Here is a 15,122-nt window from a genome sequence, read left to right as displayed (position 1 = left end):
ATACTTACCTCTCCCCATGCCTCCGCAGCAGCTCCAGTCTCTTCCGCGGCTGCTGCACTGTGACATCTCAGGTCAGAGGGCGCGGTGACATCTTTACACAGCGCTCTCTCCTGAGCCGTCACAGGCAGCGCAGAGCAGGAAGACACCAACGCGGCTGAGGGGTCCGGAGCTGCGGCAGCAGATGAGAAGTGAGGTGAGTATTTGATTTTTCTTTTATATGTATGGAGGCATGGGGCATTATAAGGGAGGGGGGGACAAGTGACATCCTGCATGACGCATTATATGGGGGGGGAGGTGACATCCTGCATGGGGCATTATATGGGGGGAGAGGTGACATCCTGCATGGGGCACTATATGGGTGGGGAGAGGTGACATCCTGCATGGGGCATTATATGGGGGTGGGGGGCGACATCCTGCATGGGGCATTATATGGGGGGAGAGGTGACATCCTGCATAGGGCATTATATGGGGGGAGAGGTGACATCTTGCATAGGGCATTATATGGGGGGGGCGACATCCTGCATGGGGCATTATATGGGGGGAGAGATGACATCCTGCATAGGGCATTATATGGAGGGACAGGTGACATCCTGCATAGGGCATTATATGGGGGGAGAGGTGACATCCTGCATGGGGCATTATATGGGGGCTGGTGACATCCTGCATGAGCATTATGTGGGGGCCAGTATTCTGTATGAAGCGTTATAAGGGGACCAGTATCCTCTATGGAGCGTTATATGGGGGCCAGCATCCTTTATGGAGCATTATATGGGTACCAGTAACCTGTATGGAGCATTATATGGGGACCAGTATCCTGTATGGAGCGTTATATGGAGACCAGTATCCTGTATGGAACGTTATATAGGGACCAGTATTCTTCATGGAGCAATATATGGGGCCCATAATACTGTATGGAGGACTATATTGTCCGGTCTGCACTGTGCATTGAGAGGATTTGCCGGTTTCTGAGCTATTGTAGAATTTACAATAAATATCGCTCATGTAATGTAAGAAGTGAAATCTTTGGCATTGTACTATATATATATATTTCTCCGCCGTATCTGTGCATCATGAATCGTGGTATGTGCTAAAGGGGCCCACTGAGACTCTTTCGCCCAGGGCCCACAAAAACCTGGAGCCGGCCCTGCGTACAGGACAACATAGGCCACTTATCTTTGAGCTCCAAAGTACATTGTACTCTAGATACCAGAAACAACAACTATGACCAGGGACAATACATGCAATTATTGGATGGCTTGGGCAAAAAATTATTGCTTCTTCGTTTAACAAAGTGCTCAGCTTTTGAAACTCCGCAAACGCAGAAGCATTTCAGAGAAAAATATACCTGACTGCGATCACACAGTCAGGATTTGATTCATGCTGCTCGGGGTCCGGGCAGCATGAAATGACTAACAGGTTTCCTTTAAGAGTTAAAAGTGAATAAATAAACTAAATACTAAATACCAAGGCATAATTTTATTTTTAGTACAAAAACTTTTTCTTTATTGCACAAGTGTTTTTTTTTTTTTCAAACAGTAACTGGAAAATATTAAAGCAATATACATAATTAGAATAATGTAAGAACATTGTGGATGTGAGCGTGATAATATTTGTACAGGTGTGTTTGTCTAAGCAACCTTCAACTACTTATTTCACTTTTTTGTACGTTTATTAGTCATGGGAACAAAAATACCTGTGACTTGTTCTAACAGTGTTGGACAAATCCCAGAATCCAAACATCCAGCACTCATTAGCATTTGCCACTAGAACCTCGCTATAAGGCCAGATTTACACATGGGGTTTCCATTTGCTGTTTTGAAGCAGTTTTTCATGCTCTACAACTACTGATTTAAATGGTAAAGATCAATGTTGCAATAGATTTATCAGACACAATTTTAAAGTGACCCTCTTTACTTGACTCTGTACAACATGTTGTGGACACCATGGTATACAGACTTAGGGTTTGTGCACATGTTTAGTATTTGTAGCAGATTTTTCTGCGTAAAAACCAAAGCGTTAGCAGGAAAAATGCTGAACAAAGTACACGTTTTTGCCTTATTTTTGTGTGCGTTTTTTACTTGCGTTTTTCCCTATTGACATGCTGCAGATTTAAAAATGCAAATTGTCTCTTCAGAGAGGACAAGGACCAGAACTCTAGTGCCGCCTACAGGAAGTAGCAATCCTAAAAGCCAATAGTGACCCTTTAACGAGCCTTGTCACATGACTTAGGATAAAAGCCAGAACCAGAAACTCAATTTGCAGACACTGTATTTCGGGGTACTGTCCCTAGTCAGTACAAAGTGTAAGTTCTGGTTTGGCCAGGTGAGAGGCGTCAGACAGATATCTAAGGGCTAACATTTCTCCTTGCGGAGAGTGACATGTTAAGCATGTCACAGTGAGGAGACTTTTAAAGCCGCAATGCTCCTCTGGGAAATATGCAAATTGTCAATTCAGAGAGGAAGAGGACCAGAACTCTAGTGCCACCTACAGGAAATAGCAATCCTAAAAGTCAATAGTGACCCTTTAACGAGCCTTATCACATGACTTAGGATATAAGCCAGAACCAGAAACTCAATTTGCAGACACTGTGTTTCGGGGTACTGCCCCTCATCAGTGCAAAGTGTGAGTTCTGGTTTGGCTGGATGAGAGGCGTCAGACCGGTATCTAAAGGGTAACATTTCTCCTTGCGGAGAGCGGTATGTTTAGCATGTCACGACATGTTAAGCAGATTAAAAAAAATGCCTTGAAGGTTCAAATCTGCAGGGAAAAAATAAGCAGCGTGTGAATGAGATATCAGAAATCTCACTCACTTTGCTGGTACTGTAATCTGTGCCTTTTTTCCACATCAAAATGTGTGGAAAAAAAGCGGAAAAAAAGGAACATGTGAACTAGCCCTTAGAAGCTAAGCAGAATGATATATTGGTTTGCTGGGAAAGATTCGGTATAACCTGTGTTTTATTCATTGAAGTCTCTGGTATTTACATGCATAATAGTCCCGTGGGAGGTCTTGTTCAGTGGTTGACAGTTATCTCTTTATGCATAGTTGGACAGGGAAGACTGTCAATCATTTATTAGGACTGCCCACTGGGCTTATATGTTATAAAACACCAGAGATTTAAATTAATAAAATGTGAGGTTTACTATAACTGTTCCCACACAAAATAAAAAAAATACCTATTTTATAATATCTATCTATATAATTGTCTTATCCCGTCTGTCTGTCTTTCTGTCTGTCTGTTCAGGAAATCCCGGGTCTCTGATTGGTCCGGCCGCGGCCAATCAGCGACGCGGCATTTCAGAAAAACATGGCGGCCATTAGCAGCTCATGTGTGGCACGGAGGTCAGCGGCGATGCAGCCGGGAGATGCAGCCGGCTGCTCGCAGCATAAGTCCCCCGACCACAGGCGCCGCTGACCTACATGCGGCTATCGTCGGAAGATCAGCGGCTACGGCCGCTTATCTCCCGAGGACAAGTGTGACGCCCCTCCCCTCCCCTCTCCTCTCCTCCCGTCCCTCCCCCCGCTCGATCAGGACCCCGGCACCCGGCGTCATACTTAAACCCCCCTGTGCCTGCGCAGCAGCTCATGTGTCTTCCGCTGATGCTCTGTGACGTCTCAGGTCAGAGGGCACGGTGACGTCTTTACACCGCGCTCTCTCCTGAGCGGTCACAGCGCACAGCGGGAAGATGCCAGCTACCCTGGAGTCCAGAGAAGCAGTGAGGTGAGTATTGGATTTTTTTTTTTTGTATGGGGCCATAGGGGACCTGCATGGGGCACTATGGGGGGATGTGACATCCTGCATGGGGTATTATATAGGGGGGATGTGACAGCCTGCATGGGGCACTATGGAGAGATGTGACATCCTGCATGGGGTATTATATAGGGGGGGATGTGACATCCTGCATGGGGCACTATGGAGAGATGTGACATCCTGCATGGGGCACTATGGAGAGATGTGACAGCCTGCATGGGGCACTATGGAGAGATGTGGCATCCTGCATGGGGCATTATATAGGGGGGATGTGACAGCCTGCATGGGGCACTATGGAGAGATGTGACATCCTGCATGGGGTATTATATAGGGGGGATGTGACAGCCTGCATGGGGCACTATGGAGAGATGTGACATCCTGCATGGGGTATTATATAGGGGGGATGTGACAGCCTGCATGGGGCACTATGGAGAGATCTGACATCCTGCATGGGGTATTATATAGGGCGGATGTGACATCCTGCATGGGGCACTATAGGGGGATGTGACATCCTGCATGGGGTATTATATAGGGGGGATGTGACTTCCTGCATGGGGCATTATATAGGGGGGATGTGACATCCTGCATGGGGTATTATATACGGGGGAAGTGACATCCTGCATGGGATATTATATGCATGGGGTATTATATACGGGGGATGTGACATCCTGCATGGGATATTATATAGGGGGGATGTGACTTCCTGCATGGGGCATTATAAGGGAGGGGGGGGATGTGACATCCTGCATGGGGCATTATAAAGGAGGGTCGGGAGACATATGCTAGAATACCTGATGTGTTAGAATCGGGCCACCATCTAGTATGTATATAAATATATATCTTCTCAGCTCCCTCTCCTCTAGAACATCCTGCCAGCAGATCAGATACCATTCTTTAAGAATAGTGCACTCTTTCAAACACATATGGTTGTAAACTATTGCCACCCCTTAAAAGTATATAAAAAAAAACAATTTGAGATGACTGCCTAAAAATTGCATTGAAATGTGATCTTTGATTCAGGTGGCCTTTATCAAATGGTCAGCATGCATAATTTTGTGGTAGAATGAAAAATCTGTCACAGGAAATCTGATCTGGATAAGGGGTGGGTGGTTATCACAGTGAGGTGGTCTTTTGGAATTCTAAAATATATAGTGGGTGAAATAAGTATTGAATATGTCACCAATTTTCGAAGTAAATATATTTCTAAAGGTGCTATTGACATGAAATTCTCACCAGATGTCGTTAACAACCCATCCAATCCACACAGGCACATGAAGAAATAAAGGTGCAAAAAGCCATGTAAAATTATGACACCATCTGAAATCTATCAGTAATTAGAAAGCAATCCGGCCACTTAGTGAAAAAATAATATCAGCTGCTTCACCTGATGGCCTATCAAAAAAGTGTCTCATTACCAAGGTGTCACACAAGAAACATCTCATGATGTGTAAAACTAGTGAGCGGTCTCAAGACTTCTCAACCTTATTGATGCAAAACAGACTGATGGCATTGGTTACAGAAGAATTTCTAAAGTACTGAAGGATCCAGTGAGCACTGTTGGGGGGACAATCCAGAAGTGGAAAGAACAGCATTTCACCAAAAATCGGCCACGACCAGAGATTTCAAACAGAGGAATGAAAAGAATTATCAGAAGAGTTGTCCAAGAGTCAAGGATCACCTTTGGAGAGCTACATAAAAGACCTGGATCAGCAGATATAATTGTTTCAAAGAAAACTATAAAGAATACATTCAACCTCCATGGCCTGTATGCACACTCACCACACAAGACTTCATTGCTGAACAAAAAGCATGTTCATGCTTGTTTAAAGATTGCTCAATAGCATTTATACAAGCTTGTGAAATACTGGGAGAATATAGTTTGGTCAAATGAGACCAAAATTGAACTCTTTGGATCCCAAAATACACACCATGTGTTGAGGCCAAAAGGCTCTGCATATCACCCTAAAAACAACATACCAACAGTGAAGTTTGGAGGTGGGAACATTATGGTGTGGGATTGTTTTTCAGCATACGGTACTGACAAACTTCAAATAATTCAAGGAAGGATAAATGGACAAATTTACCAAAATATTCTTGATAAAAATCTACTGCCATCTACTAGGATGATGAAGATAAAATGAAGGTGGACATTTCAGCAAGACAATGATCCCAAACACACAGCGAAGGAAACTAAACCAAGAAAATAAAGCTTTTAGAATGGCCCAGCTTATCACCTGTCCTGAATCCAATAGAAAATTTCTGGAAGGAACTAAAGCTCAGAGTTCATAGGAGGAGCCGACGGGATTTGAAGAGTGTTTGTGTGGAAGAATGGGGAAATATCACACCTGAGCAATGCAAGCGACTAGTTTCTCCATACAGGAGGTGTCTTGAAGCTGTCATCACCAACAAAGGCTTTTGTACGAAGTATTAAATACATTTCAGTAAGTGTGTTCAATACTTTTTCCCTGTGTCATTTCTCATTATTATACATAATTTATGGACATTTATGGGTTGACTTCTTTGCCTGTATGGATTGGATGGGTTGTTACCGACATCTGGTGAGAATTTCATGTCAATAGCACCTTTACAAATATATCAACCGTATTTTTCGGACTATATGAAAAATAGGAAAAATTATTTTTTAGAAGATGGCGGTCCGTCTTATAGTCCGAATAGGTATCTTACCTGTGGGGCAGTGGAGCAGGGAAATGGCCACCCGAGTTGGCGCATGCACAGACTGGGATCTCGGTGGCCATTTCCTTGTAGATCACGGCTTCAGGAAGATGGCCGTGGCCGCCGGAAAAGCAATGCACGCCACTCTGCCTGACCACCGACACCCCGCAGTGTCTCACCGCTTCTGCTGCCGCCGCCGGGTTCCTGAGGGAGGGAGGAACCCTGCTTCCTGTGATCCCGCTTCACCACAACCGCAAGTCCCCGGTAAGCTACATTCGGACCATAAGACGTACCCCCCATTTTCTTTCCAAATTTGGGGGGGAAAAGTGCGTCTTATAGTCCGAAAAATATGATACTTAGAAAATTGGTGACGAGTTCAATACTTATTTCATTGTTAAAAAACTTAAAATTATCATTTATTATGTCATTGGGTATATAATAAACAAACAGTAAGGTTAAAGGGAAGCTGTCACCAGAAAAAATGCTATTATGATACAGGGTTAATCTGCAGGTTAATAGTGTTACTAACCTTCCTGGTCCTGCACGCAGCAGAAGACTGAGGGGAGAAAATTAACTTCATTCCCCCCCGCAGCATTCCGGTCTCAGTTACGGGGGTGGCGCCGGCACGGGTTCAGTCACCAGTCACAGTATACTGAGCAGTGTCTGTAACCGCGTCCCCGGCCCTGACTGACACTGGCTCTGCATTGTTTGTTTTTCTGATTTTTTTTTTTAGCAGAAACTCTCCAAATCCTCAAAACTTGGTTATGGTGATGTATAAATGTACTAACGGTAGTTCTGGTGATGTAGTCATGTAATTACCCCTTTTACATTTTTTGTGGCACGTGGGATTGGTTCAGTATGGCAATGTGGCCCTTGGACCAAAAAATGTTGTGCACCCCTGCATTAGAGAGACACCGTGGACCTCTGCATTAGAGAAGACATATAATTCAATATCATTACTATGTGGAAAAAAAATGAAAAGCGTGAGATAACACCAATAAATTGTTAGTAAATGTACCTATTTGTAATAGTTTCAGTTGTATGACACACATAGCACTGTACAAACAGTAGTTCAGCTGTGATACAGTATTGACTTACCACTGTAGGTGTAGATAAGTTTAGACTCCATGAATCGCACTTTAAGGTTGTGCAGGACGGCTGGCTCATGCAAATAACTGAGGGCAGTGAGGTCATTTTCTCCTACAAGAATGTCTGGATTTCTAAGAGGAGGTAGACCTTTCTCGATCACATATTTCAAGTCCTACAAGACAGTAATAATATACCAAATTTACTTTTACTAATTTTAGCTTCATTTCCTGAGTGATTGCTTCATCCTTTTTGACCATCAGTGGCTTTTTTTATTAACACTTTTCCATTGTTTTTAGGTCATCTTTTTAAATGGAGTTTTCTGGTAATTTTTCTCTCTCGATTCAAGAACTAAGAAACTGCTAGCGTTTTCTGAAGTGAAAATGCTGGGAAAACGCTAAAAAAATGCCCAGGGTGTCTTTCAGACATCTTTTGAGCCTTCCCATTGCCTTATACTGTAAGACACCTGAAGAATAGTCAGATCACTTATTTTAGCCGCTTGGAATTTTTTGAAACATCAAAGAATTGTAAACCCAGGTACCCGTAAGGTCTCCCAAAAGGCACTGGCAGCCATAGCAATACCAATAACAAAAAATATGCCAGGACTAAAGTAATAACATTTATTGATTAAAAATGAATGAACTTTATTGAATACAAATATATAAAAACATATAAAAAAATCCCAAATACAGACACATGAACAAATTGGTGGATGATCATACTGTCAAAACCCCAGTAATATAAAAATTCACAATCACAGGGCGACATATAAATATATATTAAATAAATGAGGTATATAGTTTATATGAATAATTCAAACATATAGTCATCGAATGACTATGACCATATGCAAATTTACATAGAGGAATTATATACAGTGCAGACTACAGGTACACATTGCAGACAATATCAGATACAAAGTGTAATAAATAGTAAAGGTATGAACCCACCAAACACCCGACGCGCGTTTTACAATGCTTCATCGGGGGTCACCCTGATATTGTCTGCAATGTGTATACAGATGTAGAAAGCTTTAACATCAAATGTAATACATTACATACCATTTTGTGGCATCTGTTCTTTTATTTTGACAGTACTTTCAGGTTTCTTGAGCAGTGCATTACTTTGTTTTTATTGTTCGTTCTTTGAATTTTGGTTCTTTTTTACAATATTTACCAGTTTATATATATGTTTTTAAAGAAAGTAAATAATTAATCATGCCAGTTGACAAAAATATGTGTGACACACCTTTTTGTGAGGCCTCATTCAAACATCAGTTTTTTTCATGTACGAGAAAAACAGACCTATTATTTTGATCAGACTCTGATAATGTTTGATCTTAGTTTGATCAGAGTGTGGTTCGAGTATCATCAATTTTTTCTCAGATGTGGAGTAAAAGAAAAAAATTCTTCACCTTCTCATTTCTGCTAGTTCGTGAAAATCGGACCACACTCCTATGTCATTGGAGCGCGATCCGATTTTTTCAAGGACCCATATACTTACATTGCCAATTTTGATCCATGCACCGCTAGGTCTGCGAAAAACCACAGACATGTGAGTGACCCCATAGACGATCACAGGTAAAAGTGCTATCCACGAAAACCACAGATAGCACTCATACTCAAAAATTGGACGTCCGAATGAGGCCTTACACTGTAGAAGGAGCACGAGAAGCTGAAATTATCTGATAGCAGTAGTGTGCTTGTCTCTATCTGTCAGGAGCAGTGTGTGACACTTAGGTTATCAGAGATCAAGATTTTTGATAACCCACCATCATATATTCAACACTGGCCTGAAAGAAAGGACTGGGAGGAAGTTATGATGTTAGTGAATGGGTTTTGTTTAAGAGGACCTGTCACCAGATTTCATAGTAAAAACTTCATACATTATTAAATACATACAGTACAGACCAAAAGTTTGGACACACCTTCTCATTTAAAGATTTTTCTGTATTTTCATGACTATGAAAATTGTACATTCACACTGAAGGCATCAAAACTATGAATTAACACTGCTAAGAGTGTGCAAAGCAGTCATCAAAGCAAAAGGTGGCTACTTTGAAGAACCTAGAATATAAGACATATTTTCAGTTGTTTCACACTTTTTTTGTTAAGTATATAATTCCACATGTGTTAATTCATAGTTTTGATGCCTTCCGTGTGAATGTACAATTTTCATAGTCATGAAAATACAGAAAAATCTTTAAATGAGAAGGTGTGTCCAAACGTTTGGTCTGTACTGTATCTCAGAACTGATGAGACTGGTGTGCTTACTTTGAAAATTCAAGTCAGAACGGCTGTATAATCCTTTTATAAAGTTTTCACATGGCTATTAGAATAAGCATTTTAAGAGTAAATGCTCATCTTAATATGAGGATAATATAGTCATTCTCACACATGTAAGAATATCAGTCTAATTAGGTCTAATAGATCTTGTATTGTGAAATTTGGTAATAGATCCACTTTTAAATCCTGTCTAAGAGCTCTTTCAGTGATTATTCTTGCGCACAAAAAATAAAATATACGTTTCATCAGTGTTTATTATAAAGAATTTCATCAGTGTTTGATCAGTTTTTCTCAGATAAAAAATAAAATGATGAAGGTTTCTCAAGCTTCTCCTAACAAACAGACAGTGAAAAACGGACAGCACACGAATGGCATTTTTTCATGGGCAAATAGACTTGCAATGGTGAGTTTGATCCAAGAATTGGATCAAAATCAAACATACAGTTGATTTTAAACATCTGCACACCCCGGTTAAATAGCCAGGTTTTTGTTATTTAAAAAAATTAATGTCTCACATAATCTGTTAAGATCCATTGTGAATCAAGCTGAAATAATTTTGAGGAGGAAAATAAAAGTGATAAAACTTAAACAATGTGGTTGCATAAGTGCTAACACCCTCCTATATATGGAGATGCGGCTGTGTTCAGAATTAACCAATCACATTTAGGGTACGCTCACACAGCCGTCATGCTGAGGAAGTGGCGGCCATCAGAATTTCAAGCCACACTCACCACTGCCATAGTGGCCCGAATGGATGTGGGAAGACCCCACTTACCAAGTAGAAAACAGTATGTACTCACCACAAAGTGGATGGGAACGCAGGGAAGGGGGGAACCTCAGGGTAGCAGGCGCTTTTCTACTTGGTAAGTGGGGTCTTCCCACATCCATTCGGGCCACTATGGCAGTGGTGAGTGTGGCTTGAAATTCTGATGGCCGCAACTTCCTCAGCATTTGGGATGGGATGCAGTGAACTTTTGGGGACCTTGGTCTAGGCACTTTGCACTTTTTTTTCCCCTTTTCCTACATTTATGATATTTAAAATAAATTTTTGTACTGTATATTTATCTATTAATAAACAATCTTCTTTTTTCTTTTATAAGCCATTTATACTCTTAGTCTCTGTTTGGTTTTATATATGCTGTGAGTAGGCTGTCTGGGTAAGGCCCAGTTATCCGGGACTCTAACCTGTTTTTTTTGGTTATTTGACATGTTGGCTGCTGTTTATAAATATAATTGTTGTCAGTATATAAACCTTTAATTGTATTGGGAATTATAGGAGAGGCAATATGGTGGGGTGATCTATACTCTCTTTATATTCTTTTATCAGACTGTCCACTATGTAAAGCTTATTGTGTATGTAAAAAAAAATTGAATAAAGGAATTATTTCTATACTACAAATATCTTCCCCTTTTTAATCTCTCTCTCTTGGGTAAATACTTTTTCTGTAGGTATTATTCTACATGATACCTTTATTAAAAGATTGACCCTGCTTTTTTGGTTTGGTCATGTTAAATAGTAGTCAGTACACAGCTGCCATCATTTACAGTGATTCTAGTAATTCCATATAACGTTTAGCTGTTCTAATAGGATTTTCTTGACATATTCTTAGTTGCATTGTACAGTAAAAACCATGGTCCGTAAACAGCTTACAACACAACAAAGGGATCTCATTGTTGAAAGTTATCAGTTAAAAGAAGTGTATAATAACATTTTCAAGGCATTAGATATAAAATGGGACACTGGGAAGACAGACATTAAAAAATGGCTTAAATTTGGAACAACAGTGGTATTACCTAGAGCAGGATGTCCATGAAAAATTGCTGACAAGAAGATAGTTGGTCCTGGAGGCTGCCAAGAGGCCTAAAGCAGTATTAAAGGAGCTGCTGGAATTTTCTAGCAAGTACTGGTTCTATACTGCATGTGACAACAATCTCCCGTATCCTTAATAAGTCTGGCATGTGGGGTAGTACGGCAAAAAGAAAGTATTTTGTCACAAAGAAAATACATGCTAAAAAACCTACATCAAATCCGCCAAACATATTTTGGTCTGATGAAACCGAGGATGAACTTTTTGTCCATAACAAAGTTATGTTTGGCACAAAGCCAAGACGGTGCACCACCAAAAGAACACCATACCCACAGTAAAGCATGAAAAAACCAGACAATGTGAACTGAGGTCTAAGATGGCAGACATACAAGAAACAGAGGCATGTTCACACTAGCAAAAAAGAAGCAAGACAAAAATATATCTCATACCCTACCATAATTATATATAAATGTAAAGCAAAATTGCATAATAAATATAGGGTACTTAGTGAACTATTTTTGATCAAAAAAAGTATACAAGCCGTCCCACCAGCGGCAAGGTGACCCTAAATTGGGACGGTACCTATACTGCCTATATTAAAAACCTTACTGTATATCAAAGTTGAAGTAATGCATATAAAAGGGTAGACAAATAGGACCGGGTCCCAACTCCAGACCACCTAGGCCCGTGGTAAGCTACATATATACCAATCAGCTCAACAAAGGGCATGCCACACCCTTAAATTGCACAGAATGCAAACAAGTCAAAAAACCAGACAATGTGAACTGAGGTCTAAGATGGCAGACATACAAGAAACAGAGGCATGTTCACACTAGCAAAAAAGAAGCAAGACAAAAATATATCTCATACCCTACCATAATTATATATAAATGTAAAGCAAAATTGCATAATAAATATAGGGTACTTAGTGAACTATTTTTGATCAAAAAAAGTATACAAGCCGTCCCACCAGCGGCAAGGTGACCCTAAATTGGGACGGTACCTATACTGCCTATATTAAAAACCTTACTGTATATCAAAGTTGAAGTAATGCATATAAAAGGGTAGACAAATAGGACCGGGTCCCAACTCCAGACCACCTAGGCCCGTGGTAAGCTACATATATACCAATCAGCTCAACAAAGGGCATGCCACACCCTTAAATTGCACAGAATGCAAACAAGTCAAAAAACCAGACAATGTGAACTGAGGTCTAAGATGGCAGACATACAAGAAACAGAGGCATGTTAAGCATGGTGGAGGCAGCATTATGTTTTGGGGCTGTTTTTTGGTAGCTGGAACTGGCACTTTTGTCAAGGTGGAGAGAATTGTAAACAGTTCCAAATATCAGTCAATTTTGCACTAAAACCTTCTGGCCTCGGCAAAAGATGAAGAGGAATTTCACCTTTCAGCAATCACCCTAAGCATACGTCCAAATCAACAAAAGAATGATTTCAACAGAAGAAGATCAAAGTTTTGGAATGGCCCGGTCAGAACTTAGCCTAAATCCAATTGAAAATCTGTAGAATAACCTGCAGAGGCTGCTGTACACAGGAGATGCCCTCACAATCTGACAGATTTGGAGCACTGCCTCAAGGAAGAGTGCGCAAAGATTGCCAATTCTAGATGTGCCATGCTGATAGACACCTACATAAAAAGACTGAATGCTGTAAAATTCAAAAGGTACTTGAATAAAGTTTTAATATAAGGGTGTGCATATCTATGCAATCACATTATTTGTTGTTTATCATTTTCCACTTGAAAATATTTCAGTTTATTTTTCAATTGAATTATACAAATTATTGGTGATATTAAAGGTGGAAAAAGTTCTGAAATTCTATGATTTTTTTACATGGCAAAAACTTGGCATTTTAACAGGGTTGTGTAGACTTTTTATATCCATTGTATCTCCAAGATTTCGTGCAGAGCACTCACTCCGCGAAAATACACTGAGACGCTAACAGCTCTATAAACTACAATAGGTATGAGTTCTATCTGTGAAAAACGTGTATAGAACTCGTATGAGAAAAACTGACATCTGAATGAGGCCTTACAAAAATAGTCCATCCTCCTGTGCAGTTAGGAGATGTAAAACACAACAATTCACCTTTTAACTGAGTTTACTACATTGTATACAATTTATGCAAAACAACATTTTATAATTGTTCCTTACAGTCCCATCTTCCAAGTACAAATGAAGCACACTGTCCCCAATCTTCAAGTCCTTTGTGATCTCAGCAGATCTCCACACCTCATCTGCATCAGGGATCCACACCCGGTTATACTGCAACAAAAAGGGAGTGTAATTGGTTAGATCTATTTATAATGTGACAAGACTGCATTCACTTGATACTTGTGCAAGATTCTGCTCATATTAATGTATGAACATCACTTTTACCCCTCTGTCAGCAAATAGCTTAAACAAGATGTGCAAGTTCTACATTACCGGTTTTCTTACGTTTATCAAAGGCAATTCTGCAATAGATAACTGTCACAATTTCTGATTAGTATAAAATCAAGCCCAAGGTGGCTGGCGGCCACGTCATGACTGTCAAATAGATTACAAGTAGTGCTGATAGAGTATGTTTCATTAACCTTTTCCGGCAAGCACGCTCCGGTGCTCAGTGAATGAAACGTCGAGCACGCCAAAATACTCGGCGAGCACCCAAGCGTGCTCGCCGGAAAAGGTTAATGATACATACTCAGCACTAATTACAAGGAAAATTGTATAAATTGATCACTTACTGTTGTTACCTTTCAGAAAATCTTTGCCATTGACTACCGTTTGCGTTTGTATAATAAAAACAAAATGCACTTTACTCACTGTCCCCTGGGACCATTGCTGAGCTTATGGCGCTGCTATTGGTGTCTGGTATTGGCTGTGGTGCAGACTACACATCCACAGTGTGGCAGCCAATCAGTGAGCTCAGCAGCTCTGCCCATGAAGATGGAAAGTCTTCCTCAGAGTTCACTGATTGGCTGCAGCCCTGTCATTGTCACATTAGCACTGCAGCTAATGCAGGACACCAGGAGCAGCACCAGAGACTCAATACTGGACCCGGGATGGTGAGTAAACAGCGTTTTGTAAGGGGGCTATGGGGTCATCATTCTGTATGTAGAGGTGCTGTGGGGCCATCATACTGTATGTAGGGGAACTGAGGGACCATCATACTGTATGTAGGGGCACTGTAGGGCCATCATGCTGTATGTAGGAAGGATATGGGGTAAGCAAACTGTATTTAGGGGACTGTGGGGTTGCAGTACACAAGGATCGCAATGCAACACCATTTACTTGTATGACACCATGATGTAGCAGCAACATAAAGGAAACTTTTGCCACATGACCTCTGTTGTACCATGCCGGCCCAGCCTAAATTTAACAATGCAGCACACACCCTAAAGAGATTTTTTTTGTTTGGGACCACTGTTCTAGATCCTCCTCCCTAACTGCCATCTCTTATCACAATGACGTGAAAATCTGTATTCCCTAAATACTAATTTTACAATTGAATGGAATGGAA

The 15,122-nt window shown here is 40.8% G+C and overlaps 1 protein-coding gene across 3 annotated transcripts in view; it reads right to left on the bottom strand.

The window, feature by feature from the left end:
* The window catches only part of MYO5C (myosin VC), a 205,272-nt gene that overhangs the window by 133,544 nt on the left and 56,606 nt on the right, over window positions 1-15,122 (bottom strand). For all 3 annotated transcript variants that reach the window (XM_073653029.1, XM_073653031.1, XM_073653030.1), the window contains exons 2-3: window positions 13,775-13,885; window positions 7,521-7,683 (exon numbers count right to left, since the gene is read on the bottom strand). In XM_073653029.1, the coding sequence (XP_073509130.1) occupies window positions 7,521-7,683; window positions 13,775-13,885 (274 nt within the window). The remainder of the gene's footprint in view (window positions 1-7,520; window positions 7,684-13,774; window positions 13,886-15,122) is intronic.

This window comes from Phyllobates terribilis, unplaced genomic scaffold, assembly GCF_046119375.1.
Source record: "Phyllobates terribilis strain yellow unplaced genomic scaffold, ASM4611937v1 Scaffold_11__3_contigs__length_659146591, whole genome shotgun sequence".
Lineage (NCBI taxonomy): Eukaryota > Metazoa > Chordata > Amphibia > Anura > Dendrobatidae > Phyllobates > Phyllobates terribilis.
This window is presented reverse-complemented; position numbering and strand designations above follow the sequence as displayed.